We start from the raw sequence: 23,710 nt of genomic DNA on the forward strand, positions 1-23,710 counted from the left end.
AACTTTGTTTATATGTTTTTAAGTCAGTTTAGAGGTTTTAGCAAGCCCTCCTAATCCCCGGTTTAGAACGATCCCTACTTGCATTTATACTACAATTTGACAACAAGAGGGTTTAATTTGTGTGTTAAGTTAATTTTCACATTAATGTTCCCCTCCATTGCCTTGCACTTCCTCTATAAAAGGAAGTGTGTGTAACATAAATTGAGTTCATACTTGGATAGATCATTCACTCCCATTTCAACACAACCTTCATCCAAACACATACATTCATCTTCACATCCATTCATCTTCACATCCATTCCTCCATACAAACAAACCTTCAACACTCACCAACACCTTGTGCCGTAGCAAAGGAAAGGAAGGAAAGTGCTTGGACGTGCTTGTTGTCCAACTTGGATCGTTGGAGCGTTTAGGTGTTTTCTTTCTTTTGTTTCTAATGTTTAAATTCATTTCCTTTCGTTTTGTTGTAAATACCCCTCTTAGCTAGGGGTGACTTCAAAGCCATGATTATGTGTGCAATATAATTTGATAAATTGTAGTTATGAACTCTTGAATCATGAATGCAATTGGCTTAACTATTTGATTGATAACTTATTTTTATTTGTTAATTAAGGGTCGAAACTTAATTGGCATGCATAAATTCGTTGCTAGAATATAAGGAAGTTTCACATAATCGGTACAAACTTATATTCACATGTAGTGAAGGTCGCTTATAAATGATCGCGTTAAGTTCAATTCGTAGCATAAGTGACATGATGTCATAGTTGCAAGTGCTTTGTCAATGCTTATGATTTTCATTAAACATAATGATCTCTGATTGTATCTCTATTATGATGTCATGTAGGGAACTTTTGAAGAATGTTTTGGGTTATCGAATGATGTCATCCAATCCAATAAAACAAGGAAAATCTTAGAGTTAACTAGTGATGTCACGGTTAATTTGGAGCATTGTCGTTCATAATTCAATGAAGTAGTAACTGGAAATCGAGTTATTTGCATACATGTCATGTGTGGAGAAAAATCCTCTAGCTATCCCATCCATCATCTTATTTCTCAAATTTGTTTTACAATCTGTTTAGCTTTTCATACTTGTTTGTTTGTTTCAACTTCGTCCAAAACTCAATCCCCCTTTACTTTAGTGTGTCTAATTAGTTAGAATATGTTTTAATTTATGTTTTTAAATGTTTTGATTCAAGTAAAAGTCAATTTTCGTCCAAAGTCATTCCTAGTGTCTAGTTTAAGTTTATTTAGTTATTTTAAGCTGTTTTGAGTATTTTAAGTTTTCTTTGAGTCTTGTGAGTCTTGTTAAGTGGTTTTAAGTTTAGTTTTATGTTTTTGAGTCAGTTTAGAGGTTATTAGCAAGCCCTCCTAATCCCCGGTCCAGAACGATCCCTACTTATACTTGTACTACAATTGTCAAAAGAGGGTTAAATTTGTGTGTTAAGATAATTTTCGCATCATGAAGTCAAGCAAATCCAATCCCAAGAGAACTTTGCCAACCTCTTCACGAAGTCACTTCTGAACTCTACTTCTAAAAGCATATCCAAAGAATTGGTATGCATAAATTGTTTGATTTGCAATGCTTGTAGTTCTCATTTGGAAGTTTTGTCGAACTCAAGGGGAGTATCCAGAAGTATGCTCGTTTGACTTTAATATACTATTTTTTCCTTAGATTATGAGCATTTTTTCCACTGGGTTCTTTCTACCTAACGAGGTTTTAATGAGGCACCTATACTAAACTTATCATACCCTTATGTGCATTCTACTTACGTCCTAAATGCATTTAGTTTTAACTTAATGCATCTTTTCACCTTTCTCCTTAGACTATGGGGTTTTTATCCCACCTTGGGTTTTACCATAACCAAGTTTTGTAAGTTTTACTTATGCATTCTTCAATTTATTTTTAGACTCGCATGCCCTCATTGTGCAGACTAGACGAGATGACTTCATTACCTGCTTCTAGATCATACATGATATGATGCGACCACTACTTGAATATTTACACTCATGGAGAGTGTTATTAATTATAGCACATGTGATTGTGCAAATCATCAGTACATTGTATGTAGCATTCTAGAAGATCTTATCCCTTTATGAATATATTACTTGCAAGACAAGGAATCCTATTCAATTTACTATAAAGAAAGACAAAAAATTCCTCATCTTTCTTGTCTCTCTTTGCTACACTCTCTCTCCCTCCAGTAAAATAAGTTACAATACTAAGTAAATTAATGAAAGTATTTTCTACCTTTCGAGTGATTGGGCCTTAGCTCAAGGAAAATTTCATGTGTCACCGTTGCATATCCAACAAGATATGAAAGTTTTTTTTTTCTTTACCACTCGACCATAGTACTAAGTGGCAACAAGATATGAAAGTTTATTAGGTTCGTCACAGAGTTCGAGAGCCTCCATCTGTCCAACGTTTTTCAGTCTCACATCTTATGCCCTTATGTATTCTCCTTAAATGCGGGCCCATTAGAATCATATAATTTGTAGATTGAACCGTTTTGGAGGCTCAAAGTCAAAAGTTGGTATCCTTGTCTCCCACAAAAAATAAACAAAAAGTTGCCCAAATATTAAAAATGGCAAGAAATTCATTGACCACAATTAAAACAATGTGCATAAATATGATTAGTTGGGGGTGGGATGGGATTATTATTTTACTAACAAAAGAAGAATAACAAGAATAATTGATTGCTTTACAAATCTAATGAATTATGACCATACAATGAGGACAAACAGAATTCTTCAATTTGCCAGACAAATTGATTGATAGAGATTATTGTCCTAAACTTTTAACAATCAAAGGTTTATGATCACTAGTTTGGTATGGTATATACTCAACTCAAACATTAAAATGCTTTTCTTTTTTTGAAACGTACATTTGCTTCGAGCCTCTCGTCTTTTGCCAATTTCAGACAAATTCCGTCAACCATGCGTTTTAGACAACTCCGTCAGCCATCCATTTTAGACAATTCGTGTTTCACCAGTTTGAGGCCACAATAACACCAAGTTAAAAACTGAAGGGACAATGCCTCGTTGCATATCCTTGAGAAGTCCAACAATGGGGAGGGCAGGCCGTAGTAGAAAATATCACGATTCTTTGAGAACCATGCACCCCACAGCATGTGAGTGGTCCAGTTGGATATGGAGCTGCCATCAGTAAATTCATTTTGAGCAGCACCGAAATCTGCATGAGGACAAAGTACTAATTAAATCTAAGAGCACAAGTGTTCAGACATTATTCAACAATAATGCAATGGCCTTTCACAGATCATTTATAGAAAGCATTAATGACTGGAACGTTATACAACAACAACAACAACAACAAAGCCTTTTCCCATTAAGTGGGGTCGGCTATATGAATCCTAGAACGCCATTGTGCGCGGTTTTGTGTCATATCCTCCGTTAGATCCAAGTACTCTAAGTCTTTTCTTAGGGTCTCTTCCAAAGTTTTCCTAGATCTACCTCTACCCCTTCAGCCCTGAACCTCTATCCCGTAGTCCCATCTTCGAACCGGAGCGTCAGTAGGACTTCTTTGTACATGTCCAAACCCATTTTGTGTACGTGTTGATGCTTCATCGCCCAACATTCTGTGCCATACAGCATCGCCGGCCTTATTGTCGTCCTATAAAATTTTCCCTTGAGCTTTAGTGGCCTACGACGGTTACACAACACGCCGGAAGCACTCTTCCACTTCATCCATCCAGCTTGTATTCTATGGTTGAGATCTCCATCTAATTCTCCGTTCTTTTGCAAGATAGATCCTAGGTAGCGAAAACGGTCGCTCTTTGGTATTTCCTGATCTCCGATCCTCACCCCTAACTCATTTTGGCCTTCATTTGCAATGAACTTGCACTCCATATATTCTGTCTTTGATCGGCTTAGGCGAAGACCTTTAGATTCCAACACTTCTCTCCAAAAGTTAAGCTTCGCATTTACCCCTCCTGAGTTTCATCTATCAACACTATATCGTCTACGAAAAGCATACACCAAGGAATATCATCTTGAATATGTCCTGTTAACTCATCCATTACCAACGCAAAAAGGTAAGGACTTAAGGATTGTTGATGCACAAAATCAGTGAGGACTTTGGTACAACAGAGAGTATTAAGTTTGTGATCTTCGCTAGATTGCTCTGGTCATTAGTGTGGATAAGTATGTAAATGGATGGAGACAGGAAAGCAAACACAAGATGTACGTGGTTCACCCAGATTGGCTACGTCCACGGAGTAGAGGAGTTCTCATTAATTGTGAAGGGTTTATGCAAGTACATAGGTTCAAGCTCTCCTTTAGTGAGTACAAGTGAATGATTTAGTACAAATGACATAGGTGCAGGCTCTCGTCTTTACTTGCCTTAAGTGTCTCATAGGTAGATGTGACATCTTCTCTGGCAGTACGCTTCCTCCATCCAGGGGTGGTATCTTTAACTGGTGGAGATGCACAAGGTAATGTATCAATTTCACTTGAAGCTTACTTGTAGTTTCAGACTTGGTCAAGCGCGATACAAACCATGTAGTATGAGTCCCCCAAGTCGCTGAGCTAGGGGATCTGCTGAAAGAGGTGACAGACAAGGTAAGCAATCAGAGCTCCAAGCAATCAGTCCCAGATCAGAAGTTTGATTTCGAGTTCCGGCTGATTGTTCTCATTCTCCCTATCTTGCAGGCAGCATGAAGGATAAAGAGAAGAAAAGGAGAATAGATGATATGAGATACTTTTGCTTTTGAAGAAGTAACTTTCCATAAGCTTATTCTTGAACTGGGCTGGAGGATTTTCTGGTTTCCTCCAGAGTATAAGGCCGACTGAAGAATTTGAGGGTCAAAACACGTTCATCAAATCTAGAGTACGTTCGACCCTGCTGATATGGGATACTTTTGCTGTTGACAAAGTAGTGGATGTATCGGCACGTGTTCTGTTATGCTTGTCTCCACATGCTTCCTTGTATCCTTCTCACTTTCCCTATCTGTTCCTCAGGCAGATGTGGTATCTTCTCTGGAAGCTTAAGATGTTGAAGATGGGTACTCGAGAGCAATACCAGGTAAGTAATCAGGTAAGGGGTTCCAGGCAGTCAGTTCCTGACTGGAAACTTGATTCTAAGTGCTGACTGATTGCTCTCTTTCTCCTTGTCTTGCAGGTAAGAACAAGGCCAAAGGAAAAGACAGGGAAAAAGCATGATATGTGATACTCTTGCTTTTAACCCTGATGATATGAGATATTCTTGCTCTGGTGTAGCTTGTTTGCAGAGGTATTATCGGGGGGAAAAAAAGCTGAGTATTTCGAGAGGCTTCGTTGGGAGTGCCCTCTCAGATATGAGGAAGGGTTAAGCATTTTTGCAGGTCTGCCTGTCCGTTGAGGATGGAGGTCGACATATATAGGAGTTTCCCTAACAAGTAGTAATGCTATTCGTTTACCCTGCTTGGTCATAACACGGTAGTGGGAGCTGCCAGCTTCACGTGTGTCAGAGCACTTTGAAAAAGTGGTCTATGGTATCTGGAAAGCTGATGTTGCGTGTGAAGATTACAGACAAGCTTTATCCAAAAAGATCTGGCTCTCGAAGTTGAGAAAGCGGTGCCTCTTCGGTTTTCGTACAAGCAATCCTGTCGGAGATCTGGCTCTCGAGATTCAGAAAACGGTGCCTCTTCGATTTTTTAGAGAGCAATCCTGCTGGGAGTCTAGCTCTCGAGATTCGGAGAGCGGTGTCTCTTCGATTTTTGAGAAAGTAATCATGTTGGGAGTCTGGCTCTCAAGATTCGGAGGACGGTACCGCTTCGATTTTGGAGCAAGCAATCTTGTTGGGAGTGTTTTCTCGAATGTAAGTAAAGGTTGGGCATGTTTGCTAGTCTACCTTGCCACAGAGCACAGAGGTTGACACACAAGGACTTTCCAATTATCCAGCAGCGGTGCTGTTCCTTTACCCTTGTAGGTAATAATATGGTAACTAGACCTTCAAAATTTATGTATCTAAACTTTGTTAGTGCTGTTTCTTTGCTATTCTTTTACCTTTCTTGGTCATAGCGATGTAGTGGGAGCTGCAAGCTTCATGTGTCTAAACTTTGTCAGAAATCTTTGGTAAAGTTATCTATGGTACCCATGAGCTGATGGTGCGTGTGGAAAGTGGATGATTGAACAGTAAGATTCACGTGCTTTCTACTTCACTAGAAATCTTCAACAGAATGCCCGTAATTTCAGTAAAGCTGAGTGTGCATGTGACAGGTGCTGACAAGGCTGAAAAAGCAGGTGCCTCTTCGATTTCTGAGATCGGCCATCGTGGTCATTGAGCAGCCCAGCTTTTGAGAAAGCAAGCGCCTCTTCGATTTCTGAGATCAGCCTTCGTGGTCTTTGAGCAGCCCAGCTTTTGAGAAAGCAAACGCCTTTTCGATTTCTGAGATCGGCCCTCGTGGTCTCTGAGCAGCCCAGCTTTTGAGAAAGCAAACGTCTCTTCGATTTCTGGGCAAGCGCCTCTTCGATTTCTGAAACTCCGTCGAGTGCAGATTTTTATAAGGGCTGGCATTAAGTTCCAAAGCACACTTGAATCATCACCAGTAGAAGCTCCCTTCTTGCACTTCTAAGATCTTGATTTGTTCGACCTCTTCTCTCTTCAACACCTTTGAAAATGTCTGGCCCTTCCGACCGTCATTTTGACTTGAACCTCGTTGAAGAGGCAGCCACGCCTTATCCAGACAACATATGGCGCCCATCCTTCTTATCCCCTACTGGTCCGCTTACCGTTGGGGATTCCGTAATAAAGAATGATATGACTGCTGCGGTGGTGGCCAGGAACCTTCTCACTCCCAAAGATAACAGACTACTTTCCAAACGGTCTGATGAGTTGGCTGTTAAGGATTCTCTGGCTCTAAGTGTTCAGTGTGCAGGTTCTGTGTCTAATATGGCCCAGCGCCTATTTGCTCGAACCCGCCAAGTTGAATCATTGGCGGTTGAAGTGATGAGTCTCAAACAAGAAATTAAAGGGCTCAAGCATGAGAACAAACAGTTGCACCGGCTCGCACATGACTATGCTACAAACATGAAGACGAAGCTTGACCAGATGAAGGAATCTGATGGTCAGGTTTTACTTGATCATCAGCGGTTTGTGGGTTTGTTCCAAAGGCATTTATTGCCTTTGTCTTCTGGGGCTGTACCGCGTACTGAAGCTCCAAATGATCAACCTTCGATGCCTCCTCCTTCTAGGGTTCTGTCCAATACTGAAGCTCTGAATGATCCCCCTCCGGTGCCTTCTCTTTTTGGGGCTCTACCGACTGCTGAGACTTCTCCTAAGCAACCTTTGTGAAGGCTCCCTCTTGTTTGTTTATTTTGACTCATGTATATGTACATATTTGTAACTTATCGGAGATATCAATAAATAAGTTTTGCTTCATTTTAACGTATTGTGTTAAATAAACCAAAGCCTTCTTCACTGAGTGGGGTCGGCTATATGAATCTTAGAATGCTATTGTGCTCGGTCATGTATCATGTCCTCCGTTAGATCCAAATACTCTAAGTCTTTTCTTAGAGTCTCTTCCAAAGTTTTCCTAGGTCTTCCTCTACCTCTCCGGCCCTAGAGCTCTGTCCCGTAGTCGCATCTTCTAACCGGAGCGTCAGTAGGCTTTCTTTGCACATGTCCAAACCACCGTAACCGATTTTCTCTCAATTTTCCTACAATTTTGGCTACTCCTACTTTACCTCGAATATCCTCATTCCTAATCTTGTCATTTCTCGTGTGCCCACACATCCAACGAAGCATCCTCATCTCCGCTACAACCATTTTGTGTACGTGTTGATGCTTCACCGCCCAACATTCTGTGCCATACAGCATCGCCGGCCTTATTGATGTCCTAGAAAATTTTCCCTTGAGCTTCAGTGGCATACGGCGATCACACAACATGCTGGATGCACTCTTCCACTTCATCCATCCAGCTTGTATTCTATGGTTGAGATCTCCATCTAATTCTCTGTTCTTTTGCAAGATAGATCCTAAGTAGCGAAAACGATCGCTCTTTGGTATTTCCTGATCTCTGATCCTCACCCTTAACTCATTTTGGCCTCCAATTGCACTGAACTTGCACTCCATATATTCTGTCTTTGATCGGCTTAGGCGAAGACCTTTAGATTCCAACACTTCTCTCCAAAGGTTAAGCTTCGCATTTACCCCTTCCTGAGTTTCATCTATCAACACTATATCGTCTGCGAAAAGCATACACCAAGGAATATCATCTTGAATATGTCCTGTTAACTCATCCATTACCAACGCAAAAAGGTAAGGACTTAAGGATGAGCCTTGATGTAATCTTACAGTTATGGGGAAGCTTTCGGTTTGTCATTCATGAGTTCTTACGACAGTCTTTGCTCCTTCATACATATCCTTTATAGCTTGGATATATGCTACTCGTACTCCTTTCTTCTCTAAAATCCTCCAAATAATGTCTCTTGGGACCCTATCATACGCTTTTTCCAAATCTATAAAGACCATGTGTAAATCCTTTTTCCCATCTCTATATCTTTCCATCAATCTTCGTAAGAGATAGATTGCCTCCATGGTTGAGCGCCCTGGCATGAACCCGAATTGGTTGTCCAAAACCCGTGTCTCTTGCCTCAATCTATGCTCAATGACTCTCTCCCAGAGCTTCATTGTATGGCTCATTAGCTTAATACCCCTATAGTTCATGCAATTTTGTACATCGCCCTTATTCTTGTAGATAGGCACCAAAGTGCTATTTCGCCACTCAGTTGGCATCTTCTTCGTTTTCAAAATCCTATTGAAAAGGTCAGTGAGCCATGCTATACCTGTCTCTCCCAAGACTTTCCACACTTCGATCGGTATATCGTCTGGGCCCACTGCTTTTTTATGCTTCATCTTCTTCAAAGCTACAACCACTTCTTCCTTCCTGATTCGACGATAAAAGGAGTAGTTTCTACACTCTTCTGAGTTACTCAACTCCCCTAAAGAAGTACTCCTTTCATGTCCTTCATTGAAAAGATTATGAAAATAACCTCTCCATCTGTCTTTGACCGCATTCTCTGTAGCAAGAACCTTTCCATCCTTATCCTTGATGCACCTCTCTTGGTTTAGGTCCCTTGTCTTCTTTTCCCTTGCTCTAGCTAGTTTATAGATATCCAACTCTCCTTCTTTGGTATCTAGTCGCTTATACATGTTGTCATAAGCCGCTAACTTAGCTTCTCTCACAGCTTTCTTCGCCTCTTGTTTCGCTCTTCTATACCTTTCACCATTTTAATCGGTCCTGTCCTTGTATAAGGCTTTACAACATTCCTTCTTAGCCTTCACCTTTGTTTGTACCTCCTCATTCCACCACCAAGATTCCTTTTGGTGTGGGGCAAAGCCCTTGGACTCTCCTAATACCTCTTTTGCTACTTTTCGGATACAACTAGCCATGGAATCCCACATTTGGCTAGCTTCCCCCTCTTTATCCCACCCACACTGGGTGATTACTTTCTCTTTAAAAATGGCTTGTTTTTCTCCTTTTAGATTCCACCATCTAGTCCTTGAGCACTTCCAAGTCTTGTTCTTTTTTCTCACTCTTTTGATATGTACATCCATCACCAACAAGCGATGTTGATTAGCCAAGCTCTCTCCCGGTATAACTTTGCAATCCTTACAAGCTATATGATCCCCTTTCCTCATTAGAAGAAAATCTATTTGTGTTTTTGACGACCCACTCTTGTAGGTGATCACATGTTCTTCTCTCTTCTTAAAGAAGGTGTTGGCTAAGAAGAGATCATATGCCATTGCAAAATCCAAGATAGCTTCCCCATCCTCGTTTCTCTCCCCAAAACCATGACCACCATGAAAACCTCTATAGTTGCCTGTCTCCCTGCCCACGTGTCCATTTAAATCTCCTCCTATAAATAACTTCTCCGTCTGGGCAATTCCTTGCACCAAGTCTCCAAGGTCTTCCCAAAATTTCTCCTTCGAACTCATATTCAACCCTACTTGAGGTGCGTACGCACTAATGACATTGATGAGTTCTTGTCCTATTACAATCTTGATTGCCATGATTCTATCTCCTACCCTCTTGACATCTACAACATTTTGTGTCAAGATCTTGTCCACGATGATGCCAACACCGTTTCTCGTTCTACTTGTGCCTGAATACCAAAGTTTAAACCCTGAGTTTTCTAGATCCTTTGCCTTAACACCAACCCACTTAGTTTCTTGTAGGCACATAATATTTATCCTTCTCCTCACCATAACTTCCACTACTTCCATAGATTTTTCTGTTAAGGTTCCTATATTCCACGTTCCTAAACGCATTCTACTCTCTTGAACTCTACCCTTCTGTCCTAGCTTATTCACCGTCCCCCGTCCAATAGGATCAAAGTACTTCTTTTGTGTGTCCTGTGTAAAGTTGATAGGAGCATATGCTCCCAAACAACTTTGAGTGGAGTCGTTCGAAAAGAAGTTTCTATGGCCCCCTTGCTCATTTAACACTGCATCCGGGTGCCGATGGAGATACAGCAACCCTTGCTCACTTATCACTGTGCTCGGGCCACACAGCGCGCCACTTACGGGTGACGCCCTAGCTTTAGCGCGATTTCGTTCTGGATTCATTTTCATAAGGATTCGACGTAACTGTGGAGTGCCGGTTGTCGACTACCTGACGCTCTCCCCCTCCTCCTTTACCCGGGCTTGGGACCGGCAATGTAAGATAAACTTACACAGGCGGAGTTAATGACTGGAACGTTATAGAGTAAAAAAAATTACCTAGTGGAATAACAATCATATGGGTTCTCTCTTTGTGGTGCAAAGCCGTAGAAGGTAACTAGATGACAACTGGAGAAATTTCCATAACGTAACACTGTAAGACAGCATTCTTGTCCTGCACTGCATGATCTTGATAGACAGGATTTCAAGGTAGATAATACAAGGCCATTATTTCCTGGTGGCATTTAAGTCTTTAAAATAAACAATCTGTCTAGGAGTGTGGCAACCAATTCACAAAAGCATATTGGCTAGATGGTTATAATCAGTTGCCGGTAGCGATCCTTTCCATGGATATCAACCAACAAGTGATTCAGTTTCCAACTTCAAACAACTTAAGATTTAGGTTTCTCAGCAGCGAATGCAACAACAGGATAACTCAAGAAAGAAAACAAACAAAAGTAGTCCTACTTATAAGTTGGAAAGACAACAAACAAGCAGCATTGCCAGCAGACAAGAATGTGAACTTCAACATTCCCCAAGAAGTAAACAGACAACAAAGATGAGTTAATTAAAGTGCGGCCACTGAACAGTGTACCAGGTTTTTAGAACCCAAGTAGATTACAAATAGTGACTATAAAAAATGTACACTAAATGAGGTGATTTTTGTTGGACAGGGCTGAATATCATTGTCAGCCTGATCTCCCATTTACAAGTGACCACCCATTCTTATATGCATGAATCATGCAACAGTATGGACAATTTTTTTGTCTATAACTGAAAAAAGAGGTCATAAATGTCAAAAAAGGTAATCTAATAACAATACATTGAAACGTCTAATAACCTGTTTTGCTCGTGTTATCTCATCCAACAGCACAGTTCCAACCAAAACCATCATCACGTTGGCTCCAAAACTCAACCTTGCAGCATTTAGGGAAGAATGATTAAGAAATAAAGGAAAAGATAAATTAAAACAAACAAATCACTGTAATAATATCAGAAATGGTCCTCCAATACACCAAATATGCATACTTATTTTATATGGTGTAATACTAAATAACTTCACCTAATTCTTTATCTATACAAATAAAAATAGACAAGAATATTTTTCTGCACAACACCCCACCGCAATTCTTCAAACTTCCAAGAAACTAAAACCAACAGTTTCCCTCTGTGGTCTGCACCTTATTGCAAGTCCACCTTAGTTGAAAGCTTTTAAGATTCAAATATGTGACAATAAGAAATTTGTAGTTTTATGAAACATCATTTTCCTGGCATCTTTTTTTTTTCTCATGTACAAATCTATCTAGAACTCCGCCGTGTAAGTTTATCTTACATTGCCGGTCCCAAGCCCGGATAAAGGAGGAGGGGGAGGGCATCAGGTAGTCGACAGCCGGCACTCCATGATCACGTCGAATCCTTATGAAAATGAATCCAGAACGAAATCGCGCTAAAGCTAGGGCGTCACCCGTAAGTGGCGCGCTGTGTGGCCCGAGCACAGTGATAAGTGAGCAAGGGTCGCTGTATCTTCATCGGCACCCGGATGCAGTGTTAAATGAGCAAGGGGCTATAGAAACTTCTTTTCGAACGACTCCACTCAAAGTTGTTTGGGAGCATATGCTCCTATCAACTTTACACGGGACACACAAAAGAAGTACTTTGATCCTATTAGACGGGGAAGGGTGAAGAAGCTAGGACAGAAGGGTAGAGTTCAAGAGAGCAAAATGCGTTTAGGAACGTGGAATATAGGAACCTTGACGGGAAAATCTATGGAAGTAGTAGAAGTTATGGTGAGGAGAAGGATAAATATTATGTGCCTACAAGAAACTAAGTGGGTTGGTCGTAAGGCAAAGGATCTAGAAAACTCAGGGTTTAAACTATGGTATTCGGGCACAAATAGAACGAGAAACGGTGTTGGCATCATCGTGGACAAGACCTTGACACAAGATGTTGTAGATGTCAAGAGGGTAGGAGATAGAATCATGGCAATCAAGATTGTAATAGGACAAGAACTTATCAATGTGATTAGTGCGTACGCACCTCAAGTAGGGTTGGATACGAGTTCGAAGGAGAAATTTTGGGAAGACCTTGGAGACTTGGTGCAAAGAATTGCTCAGACGGAGAAGTTATTTATAGGAGAAGATTTAAATGGACAAGTGGGCAGGGAGACAGGCAACTATGGAGGTTTTCATGGTGGCCATGGTTTTGGGGAGAGAAACGAGGATGGGGAAGCTATCTTGGATTTTGCAATGGCATATGATCTCTTCTTAGCCAACACCTTCTTTAAGAAGAGAGAAGAACATGTGATCACCTACAAGAGTGGGTCGTCAAAAACACAAATAGATTTTCTTCTAATGAGGAAAGGGGATCGTATAACTTGTAAGGATTGCAAAGTTATACCAGGAGAGAGCGTGGCTAATCAACATCGCTTGTTGGTGATGGATGTACATATCAAAAGAGTGAGAAAAAAGAACAAGACTTGGAAGTGCCCAAGGACTAGATGGTGGAATCTAAAAGAAGAAAAACAAGCCATTTTCAAAGAGAAAGTAATCACCCAGTGTGTGTGGGATAGAGAGGGGGAAGCTAACCAAATATGGGATTCCATGGCTAGTTGTATCCGAAAAGTAGCAAAAGAGGTATTAGGAGAGTCCAAGGGCTTTGCCCCACACCAAAAGGAATCTTGGTGGTGGAATGAGGAGGTACAAACAAAGGTGAAGGCTAAGAAGGAATGTTGTAGAGCCTTATACAAGGATAGGACCGATGAAAATGGTGAGAGGTATAGAAAAGCGAAGCAAGAGGCGAAGAAAGCTGTGAGAGAAGCTAAGTTAGCGGCTTATGACGATATGTATAAGCGACTAGATACCAAAGAAGGAGAGTGGGATATCTATAAACTAGCTAGAGCAAGGGAAAAGAAGACAAGGGACCTAAACCAAGTGAGGTGCATCAAGGATGAGGATGGAAAGGTTCTTGCTACAGAGAACGCGGTTAAAGACAGATGGAAAGGTTATTTTCATAATCTTTTCAATGAAGGACATGAAATGAGTGCTTCTTTAGGGGAGTTGAGTAACTCAAAAGAGTGTAGAAACTACTCTTTTTATCGTAGAATCCGGAAGGAAGAAGTGGTTGTAGCTTTGAAGAAGATGAAGCATAGAAAAGCAGTAGGCCCAGACGATATACCAATCGAAGTGTGGAAAGTTTTGGGAGAGACAGGTATAACATGGCTCACTGACATTTTCAATAGGATTTTGAAAACGAAGAAGATGCCAAATGAGTGGCGAACGAGCACTTTGGTGCCTATCTACAAGAATAAGGGCGATGTACAAAATTGCATGAACTATAGGGGTATTAAGCTAATGAGTCATACAATGAAGCTCTGGGAGAGAGTCATTGAGTATAGATTGAGGCAAGAGACACGGGTTTCGGACAACCAATTCGGGTTCATGCCAGGGCGCTCAACCATGGAGGCAATCTATTTATTACGAAGATTGATGGAAAGATATAGAGATGGGAAAAAGGATTTACACATGGTCTTTATAGATTTGGAAAAAGCGTATGATAGGGTCCCAAGAGACATTCCTTGGAGGATTTTAGAGAAGAAAGGAGTACGAGTAGCATATATCCAAGCTATACAGGATATGTATGAAGGAGCAAAGACTTCCGTAAGAACTCATGAAGGACAAACAGAAAGCTTTCCCATAACTGTAGGATTACATCAAGGCTCATCCTTAAGTCCTTACCTTTTTGCGTTGGTAATGGATGAGTTAACAGGACATATTCAAGATGATATTCCTTGGTGTATGCTTTTCGCAGACGATATAGTGTTGATAGATGAAACTCAGGAAGGGGTAAATGCAAAGCTTAACCTTTGGAGAGAAGTGTTGGAATCTAAAGGTCTTCGCCTAAGCCGGTCAAAGACAGAATATATGGAGTGCAAGTTCAGTGCAAATGGAGGCCAAAACGAGTTAGGGGTGAGGATCAGAGATCAAGAAATACCAAAGAGCGACCGTTTTCGTTACCTAGGATCTATTTTGCAAAAGACCGGAGAATTAGATGGAGATCTCAACCATAGAATACAAGCTGGATGGATGAAGTGGAAGAGTGCATCCGGCGTGTTGTGTGACCGCCGTATGCCACTGAAGCTCAAGGGAAAATTTTATAGGACGGCAATAAGGCCGGCAATGCTGTATGGCACAGAATGTTGGGCGGTGAAGCATCAACACGTACACAAAATGGGTGTAACGGAGATGAGGATGCTTCGTTGGATGTGTGGGCACACGAGAATGGATAAGATTAGGACTGAGGATATCCGAGGTAAAGTAGGAGTAGCCGAAATTGAAGGAAAGATGAGAGAAAATCGGTTACGGTGGTTTGGACATGTGCAAAGAAGGCCTACTGACGCTCCGATTAGAAGATGCGACTATGGGACAGAGGTTCAGGGCCGAAGGGGTAGAGGAAGACCTAGGAAAACTTTGGAAGAGACCCTAAGAAAAGACTTAGAGTACTTGGATCTAACGGAGGACATGACACAGGACAAAACACAATGGCGTTCTAAGATTCATATAGCCGATCCCACTCAGTGACTTGGATTTTCCAAGTCTCCAACCGAGAAGTTTTCCTCACTCGGGAAATTAAGGGAACACTACCTCAACCTACATGCTCCACTCACAAAGCTTCAACATACAAGCTTCAACAAAAGAAAATTCAAAGAACTTAGCGAAGAAGGCTTTGGTGTATTTAACACAATACGTTGAAATGAAGGAAAGCTTATTTATTGATATCCCCGATAAGTTACAAATATGTACATATACTTGAGTCAAAATAAACAAACAAGAGGGACCCTTCACAAAGGTGGCTTAGGAGAAGTCTCAGCAGTCGGTAGAGCCCCAGAAAGAGAAGGCACCGGAGGGGGATCATTCGGAGCCTCAGTACTGGACAAAACCCTAGAAGGAGGAGGCATCAGAGGTTGATCATTTGGAGCTTCATTACGCGGTACAGCCCCAGAAGACGAAGGTAATAAATGCCTTTGGAACAAACCCACAAATCTCTGATGATCAAGTAAAACCTGACCATCAGATTCCTTCATCTGGTCAAGCTTCCTCTTCATGTTTGTAGCATAGTCATGTGCGAGCCGGTGCAACTGTTTATTCTCATGCTTGAGCCCTCTAATCTCCTGTTTGAGACTCATCACTTCAGCCGCCAATGATTCAACTTGGCGGGTTCGAGCAAATAGGCGTTGGGCCATATTAGACACAGAACCTGCACACTGAACACTGAGAGCCAGAGAATCCTTAACAGCCAACTCATCAGACCGTTTGGAAAGTAGTCTGTTATCTTTAGGAGTGAGAAGGTTCCTGGCCACTACCTCAACGGTCATATCATTCTTCATCACAGAATCCCCAACGGTAAGAGGACCAGTAGGGGAGACGAAGGATAGACGCCATATGTTGTCTGGAGAAGGCGAGGCTGCCTCTTCAACAAGGTTCAAGTCAAAACGACGGTCGGATGGGCCATACATTTTCAAAGGTGTTGAAGAGAGGAGGTCGAACAAATCAAGACCTAGAAGTGCAAGAATGGAGCTTCTACTGGTGGATATTCAAGTGTGCTTTGGAACTTAATGTCAGCCCCTATAAAAATCTGCACTCGACGAAGCTTCAGAAATCGAAGAGGCGCCTGCTCAGAAATCGAAGAGGCGTTTGCTTTCTCAAAAGCTGGGCTGCTCAGAGACCACGAGGGTTGATCTCAGAAATCGAAGAGACGTTTGCTTTCTCAAAAGCTGGGCTGCTCAAAGACCACGAAGGCCGATCTCAGAAATCGAAGAGGCTTGCTTTCTCAAAAGCTGGGCTGCTCAGAGACCACGAGGGCCGATCTCAGAAATCGAAGAGGCACCTACTTTTCCAGCCTTGTCAGCACCTGTCACACGCACACTCAGCTTTGCGGAAATTATGGGCATTCTGTCGAAGATTTCTGGCGAAGTAGAAAGCACATGAATCGTACTGTTCAATCACCCACTTCCCACACGCAACAGTAACTCATGGGTACCACAGATAACTTTGCCAAAGTTCTCTGACAAAGTTGAGACACGTGAAGCTTGCAGCTCCCGCTACATCGCTCTGACCAAGAAGGGTAAAAGAATTGCAAAGAAACAACACTAACAAAGTTTAGACACATAAATTTTGAAGGTCTAGCTACCATATTATTACCCACAAGGGTAAAGGAACAGTACCACTGCTGGATAATTGGAAAGTCCCGGTGTGTCAACCTCTGTGCTTCGTGGAAATGTAGACTAGCAAACATGCCCAACCTTTACTCACATTCGGGAAAACACTCCCAACAGGATTGCTTGCTCCAAAATCGAAGAGGCACCGCCCTCCGAATCTCGAGAGCCAGACTCCCAACATGATTACTTTCTCAAAAATCGAAGAGAGGGTAAAGGAACAGTACCACTGCTGGATAATTGGAAAGTCCCCGTGTGTCAACCTTTGTGCTTCGTGGCAAGGTAGACTAGCAAACATGCCCAACCTTTACTCACATTCGAGAAAACACTCCCAACAAGATTGCTTGCTCCAAAATTGAAAAGGCACCGCCCTCCGAATCTCGAGAGCCAGACTCCCAACATGATTACTTTCTCAAAAATCGAAGAGAGGGTAAATGAACAGTACCACTGCTGGATAATTGGAAAGTCCCTGTGTGTCAACCTCTGTGCTTCGTGGCAAGGTAGACTAGCAAACATGCCCAACCTTTACTCACATTCGAGAAAACACTCCCAACAAGATTGCTTGCTCCAAAATCGAAGAGGCACTGCCCTCCGAATCTCGAGAGCCAGACTCCCAACATGATTACTTTCTCAAAAATCGAAGAGACATCGCTCTCCGAATCTCGAGAGCCAGACCCCCAGCAGGTTTGCTTTCTCAAAAATCGAAGAGGCATCGTTCTCCGAATCTCGAGAGCCAAATCCCCGACAGGACTGCTTGTTCGAAAATCGAAGAGGCACCACTTTCCCAACTTCAAGAGCTGGACCTCCTTGGATAAAGCTTGTCTGTAATCTTCACACACAACATCAGCTTTCCAGATACCACAGACCACTTTTTCAAAGTGCTCTGACAGAGTTAAAACATGTGAAGCTGGCAGCTCCCACTACCGTGCTATGACCAAGCAGGGTAAAGGAATAGCATTATTACTTGATGTTAGGGAGACTCCTATATATGTCGACCTCCATCCCTAACGGACAGGCAGACCTGCAAAAATGCTCAACCCTTTCTCTTATCTGAGAGGGCACTCCTAACGAAGCCTTTCGAAATATTCAGCTTTCTTTCCCCCCGATAATACCTCTGTAAACAAGCTATACTAGAGCAAGAATATCTCATATCATCAGGGTTAAAAGCAAGAGTATCCCATATCATGCTTTTTCCCTGTCTTTTCCTTTGGCCTTGTTCTTACCTGCAAGACAAAGAGAAAGAGAGCAATCAGTCAGCACTTGGAATCAAGCTTCCAGCCAGGAACTGACTGCCTGGAACCCCTTACCTGATTACTTACCTGGCATTGCTCTCGAGTACTCATCTTCAACATCTTATGCTTCCAGGGAAGATACCGCATCTGCCTGAGGAACAGATAGAGCAAGTGAGAAGGATACAAGGAAGCATGTGGAGACAAGCGTAACAGCACACGTGCCGATACATCCACTACTCTGTCAAAAGCAAAAGTATCCCATATCAGCAGGGTCGAACGTACTCTAGATTTGATGGACTTGTTTTGACCCTCAAATTCTTCAGTCGGCCTTATACTCTGGAGGAAACCAGAAAACCCTCCAGCCCGGTTCAAGAATAAGCCTGTGGAAAGTTACTTCTTCAAAAGCAAAAGTATCCCATATCATCTCTTCTCATTTTTCTTCTCTTTATCCTTCATGCTGCCTGCAAGATAAGGAGAATGTGAACAATCAGCCGGAGCTCTGATTGCTTACCTTGTCTGTCACCTCTTTCAGCAGATCCCCTAGCCCGGCGACTTGGGGGACTCCTACTACATGGTTTGTATCACGCTTGACCAAGCCTGAAACTACAAGTAAGCTTCAAGTGAAATTGATACATTACCTTGTGCATCTCCACCAGTTACAGATACCACCCCTGGATGGAGGAAGAGTACTTCCAGAGAAGATGCCACATCTACCTATGAGACAGATAAGGCAAGTCAAGACGATACCACACTCCGGTACTTAGAAGTTTCGTGGTTACGAGATCATTCTCCCACAATATTTCCTAATGTCATTTGTACTAAATCATTCACTTGTACTCACTAAAGGAGAGCTTGAACCTATGTACTTGTGTAAACCCTTCACAATTAATGAGAACTCCTCTATTCCGTGGACGTAGCCAATCTGGGTGAACCACGTACATCTTGTGTTTGCTTTCCTATCTCTATCCATTTATATACTTATCCACACTAATGACCGGAGCAATCTAGCGAAGATCACAAAAAGTGACCGTTTTCGCTACCTAGGATCTATCTTGTAAGAGAACGGAGAATTAGATAGAGATCTCAACCATAGAATACAAGCTGGATGGATGAAGTGTAAGAGTGCATCCGGCGTGTTGTGTGACCGTCGTAGGCCACTGAAGCTCAAGGGAAAATTTTATAGGATGGCAATAAGGCCAGCGATGTTGTATGGCACAAAATGTTGGGCGGTGAAGCATCAACACGTACACAAAATGGGTGTAGCGGAGATGAGGATGCTTCGTGGGATGTATGGGCACACGAGAAAGGATAAGATTGGGAATGAGGATATCCGAGGTAAAGTAGGAGTAGCCAAAATTGAAGGAAATATGAGAGAAAATCGGTTCCGGTGGTTTGGACATGTGCAAAGAAGGCCTACTGACGCTCCGGTTCGAAAATGTGACTACGGGACAGAGGTTCAGGGCCGAAGGGGTAGAGGAAGACCTAGGAAAACTTTGGAAGAGACCCTAAGAAAAGACTTGAGTACTTGGATCTAACAGAGGACATGACACAAAACCGAGCGCAATGGCGTTCTAGGATTCATATAGCCGACCCCACTTAGTGGGAAAATGCTTTGTTGTTGTTGTTGTTGTTGTATGTACAAATCTATCTAGCAAAAAGTCCACTGCAAAGAGCATGATTGCCATCTTAGGCTTATTCTAACTGAATTGCCAACAGGGATGATTTTTATTATCCTTTACAACCACAGAAACCACAGGACAAAAGGTGTGTCTTCGCATTACAATTAAGCAGAAAAGATAAAACAGACATACGATAGCACAACCACAAACTTTCCCAATATTTGGGTCTCATGCTTGACAAACTCATTTGCCTAATTTTTCCAGCATTTCTAGATAGTATTACCTCTTACTGAACAATTAAACATAAAATTTGACCATAGAGAATCATAGATTTGTAAGAACTTTTATCCAAAAAATGGAACACAGCTTCATGGCTATTAGGTAGCTATCTTTTCTAAGTCACATATATGTTGTCTGAATTTATTTTCATAGCATGAGTTTATCATTTATTACCACATATACTAACACTGAGCAGCTTATGAATAAACAACTTCCTTGAAAACATAATGGATAAGTTCCATGTTTGACCTAACATCAAATTATTACTATCTACATAAAGAAATATTATACTTTTACAGAGAATACTAAAAGCAAACTAGAATTTCATATAAGCGGAATTTTATAGTTGCACAAAGTTACATAATAGATTTAATAGGAAAACAAAGTCACAAGCAGTCAAAATACCAGTATTAAAATCTTCAGGAAGTGTGTCAAAGCACATCTTGTATTTTGAATCACAATTGCGCCTCTCCTTCATGCTCCACAACAACAACATTGTCTCAGGAGGAGTAATGCCTTCAAACTTCTCTAATACATGATACTGCAGTAAAAAAAAGAGGTAATATATTGGACCACATTTCTTGTTCATAATGCCCCTCAATATGTATTGGACCCAACAGACCTAAAACCTACTCTAGCTCTGAGCATCATTACCTCAGCAAGAACAAGGGAAACAGTACAGTTGCATCACTATGCTTATATATCAAGACATACAAGAGAGAGAGAGAGAGCAGCATCAGACTAGTCTAGACGGAAATCTGACAACAAAAATGTTGTATACAGGGGACAAGGATTCATATTAGGCACTATAGAGAGTAGCCTATTTATGCTTACAAGATGAGTAAAGTTGGATCACGACTGTGATAAAGATCAATTTTCTCAATGGCTGAATTGGTAACTTAATGTGGCTTGGGAAAACAAACTCCACATGTGGGAAGAATGATGCTCAAACTCCACATGTGGTAGGTAAACATATGTTTATAAAAATTGATCATCATCCACATCTAGAGCCATTTATTACTTTCATATTAGAGCAGTACACCTCTTGCTAGATGTGGAGTCAATGTAGGTTCACTTTAATTTTTCTGTTTCCCCTAATATATTTTCAGAAGCCTCTTAACTAAACCCAGAGGTAACAAATGCTGACAAATTAAAAGTATTAAAAACGTTTCTCAAGCGGTAAAACATACCATATCAGCTTGCACAAGCTCCTCAGAAACTATTAAAGACATTGGGATCTCCAGAGCAGTATCTCCAACTTTCAGATTGTCTGCAGCTATGGCTCCTCTGCCAGCCCCTTCCACATCTATTATGATGAATGAAGAACAAAAGACATCATATATTCAAGGCTAGTTTCCTTCTCTTGTGCAGGAAAACCCCCTCAAAAGGAGAAAGAATAAACAATCATACCAGCAGAAATCACAGCAGTGAAAAGTTAAGACTTACAAGCGATCTGCAACCTTGTTTTAACACCACTGTTCTCACACCTTCGTAACAGTTGCTTTTGTTTATCAGAGTTGTAGCCTTCTACAATTGCAGTCTTCGAATTGTGCTCGTCAGAAGACCAACAAATCATATCAACAATAGCATTGTGTAGTTCTTGCAGGACACTCTTTTGCATGCCTGCGCCTCATTATAGCCCATTGTTTCATCATTGGTCTGCTAATCATATATGTGATCTAGGTACTATCAGGCAGTTGTAATTTCTAAAGTCATCTGTCTACCCTTATGTGCCTAAAAAGTCCAAGAAGTTATCAGAATGAGTTTGAAGGATCTCAAGATGGATTCATCAAGCATCAAAATGGACAAAATTTCTAGGCCTCATATTGCCGAAGATAAAAACAATTCTGTTTTGTTCTAGTTGTACAATATATTCCAGTAATAGACTCTGGGCATCCTTCAGACTAACGACCATTTGATTTAAAGAGCATAGTGACAGACTACCTCAGTTGATTCTATGATTGTTGCTATCTGAAGCATTACTCCCAAAGAGGTACTCAGCCAATCAGGATCTGAAGACCTTTTAACATGGATTTGCTGCCTGGTATTAAATCTCTTGTAGCAATTTCTGCCAGAAAATGAGAAGAAGAAAAAACAATTGTTAAAAGGATGATGGTAGAAACAACTCAGCTAGCTCATCATAAGCACAAAAAAACCACCAGACACTAATTAGTACGCAAGAACAAGAAAGATAACTAGCAACGGAAACGAAAATTTTTACAAATTGTAAAATGGATATATTGACGGTTGTTGATTGTTTAGTTTTAACCCTATTTTAGAAACTGCCTAAATGAAAAAGATTCTGAGATAAAATAATGCACAGTGATTAGTTTGGCATTTCTTACTTTACTTAACATTGTGCCTCCAAAGATTCACAAATACGTCCTACATTTAAGACTGAGAACCAGAATCTCATTGACGAAAAGGGTCATTTGACAGTTTCTCTACTGTGCGTACCATTCCATTCTAACATTTCTATTATTAACGATCATTACGACTTGGTATGAGTCCGTCAAAAATATATTTGTTGTTCCTCACCTTCTTTTTATCAAAAAGTGGGTCACTTTCAGATAGCTCCAGGACAATTGAGCAGTCTTTATCCAACTCCATGGAATCAAAAGATGACGACGGCTGCAAATAACAAATAAAGCATCCAAAACCATTTATCCCTTAGATGATCAAAATAAAAAAGAACAAGAAATGCATACACAATTAAGTTTAACTAGTTTACACATCCATCAAAAACCCAATGACTAAACGCACACATTTTGTTCAATATATATATCCAACCTAGAAGCAAAGCACATTTTTCACCTAACTTACATAAAATTGTGGTATATTAAAGCTACAAAAGAGAAACCCACCAATAAAAACAGTAAAGAACACAAACCCAACAGAGCTACAAGTTTACTATATCAAATTGTGTGTATCTAATGTACAAAAAAAAAAAAAGCCCTAAACAGGGTTTTGTCTGTTTGGTTGCTGGGAAATTGTCAGACATAAAACAAATCCAAGAATTTCAGAATGCGCACAAGGAAAGTGAAATTTCAACAACGTAAAAGAAAGCAGTAAGGTTGGAGGATTCTAAAATCTTTTAGTTGACTACATCTAGATTTGAATGGATTCTAAAATTCTTTAAAATATTTTAATTGACTAATCTTTTACAATACTCTCAAATCTGAATTTGACTACACCCCAACGGAATGAAATAGTAGTAAAATAGTAAGGGTTTACTATATCTAATTTTCTAGAATTTGTAAATTTTCTTGTTTGGTTAACCTAAAAGAACAATGGAATTGAATACAGAATTTGTTATTTTTAAACTCTCAATCATAGAAATTGAGAAATGACACTTTTTTACATGGAATTTAAACTTGGGATTTGGAGGTCCCAATTTCCAAGTTTTTTTTCCACGCGGAAATTCTAAATTTCTATGTTTATGAATCCAAACAAGAGAATTGGTGCCTATCAATTTATAAATTCTGACTTTTACCAAAATTCCATGTTTATTTCCCTCATCCAAACATAATGTTAATTCGTCTATTCTAATAAATTGAAAAAGATTAATGACAAAAAAATTAATAAGAATGTGTGAAAAGTAGATATAGATGTGTGAATAACACTACACTATTTCTTTTGAAATTTTTTGGATCTACATGATCTTTCTAATTTGACTTTGGATTTACTATAAATAAATATACTAGACATGATG

The 23,710-nt window shown here is 40.7% G+C and overlaps 2 protein-coding genes across 4 annotated transcripts; one reads left to right on the top strand and one right to left on the bottom strand.

Annotated features, from left to right (window-relative positions):
* Positions 1-2,635: 2,635 nt before the first annotated feature.
* LOC103405408 (uncharacterized) lies at positions 2,636-22,206 on the bottom strand. 3 transcript variants are annotated; one of them, XM_029090892.2, is made up of 6 exons: positions 21,943-22,206; positions 21,445-21,732; positions 21,189-21,304; positions 20,404-20,539; positions 11,499-11,574; positions 2,636-3,190 (listed from the first exon to the last, which is right to left on the bottom strand). In XM_029090892.2, exons 2-5 carry the CDS (start codon positions 21,617-21,619, stop codon positions 11,570-11,572), a joined length of 432 nt encoding a protein of 143 aa, XP_028946725.1. In that variant the 5' UTR covers positions 21,620-21,732; positions 21,943-22,206; the 3' UTR covers positions 2,636-3,190; positions 11,499-11,569. The 3 variants fall into 3 exon arrangements, with proteins under 3 accessions (XP_028946725.1, XP_028946724.1, XP_070667158.1); XM_029090891.2 differs by having other exon boundaries at positions 21,445-21,621; positions 21,943-22,205; XM_070811057.1 differs by lacking the exon at positions 2,636-3,190 and having other exon boundaries at positions 11,201-11,574; positions 21,445-21,621; positions 21,943-22,205.
* On the top strand, positions 3,184-7,381 carry LOC139190666 (uncharacterized). The gene is made up of 2 exons (XM_070811056.1): positions 3,184-4,575; positions 4,666-7,381. Exon 2 carries the CDS (start codon positions 6,614-6,616, stop codon positions 7,286-7,288), a length of 675 nt encoding a protein of 224 aa, XP_070667157.1. The 5' UTR covers positions 3,184-4,575; positions 4,666-6,613; the 3' UTR covers positions 7,289-7,381.
* Positions 22,207-23,710: the final 1,504 nt, after the last annotated feature.

This window comes from Malus domestica, chromosome 13 (genome assembly GCF_042453785.1).
Source record: "Malus domestica chromosome 13, GDT2T_hap1".
Taxonomy (NCBI): domain Eukaryota; kingdom Viridiplantae; phylum Streptophyta; class Magnoliopsida; order Rosales; family Rosaceae; genus Malus; species Malus domestica.

What these genes read in the sequence shown, in the direction of transcription:
- LOC103405408 (XM_029090892.2), bottom strand. Translation starts at nt 21,619, where the DNA reads ATGCAAAAGAGTGTCCTGCAAGAACTACACAATGCTATTGTTGATATG. An exon ending in AACAAGGTTGCAGATCGCTT is followed by an intron (nt 21,305 to 21,444) that starts GTAAGTCTTAAC and finishes TCATCATAATAG; the next exon opens with ATGTGGAAGGGGCTGGCAGA. An exon ending in AGCTTGTGCAAGCTGATATG is followed by an intron (nt 20,540 to 21,188) that starts GTATGTTTTACC and finishes TTTTTACTGCAG; the next exon opens with TATCATGTATTAGAGAAGTT.
- LOC139190666 (XM_070811056.1), top strand. Translation starts at nt 6,614, where the DNA reads ATGTCTGGCCCTTCCGACCGTCATTTTGACTTGAACCTCGTTGAAGAG.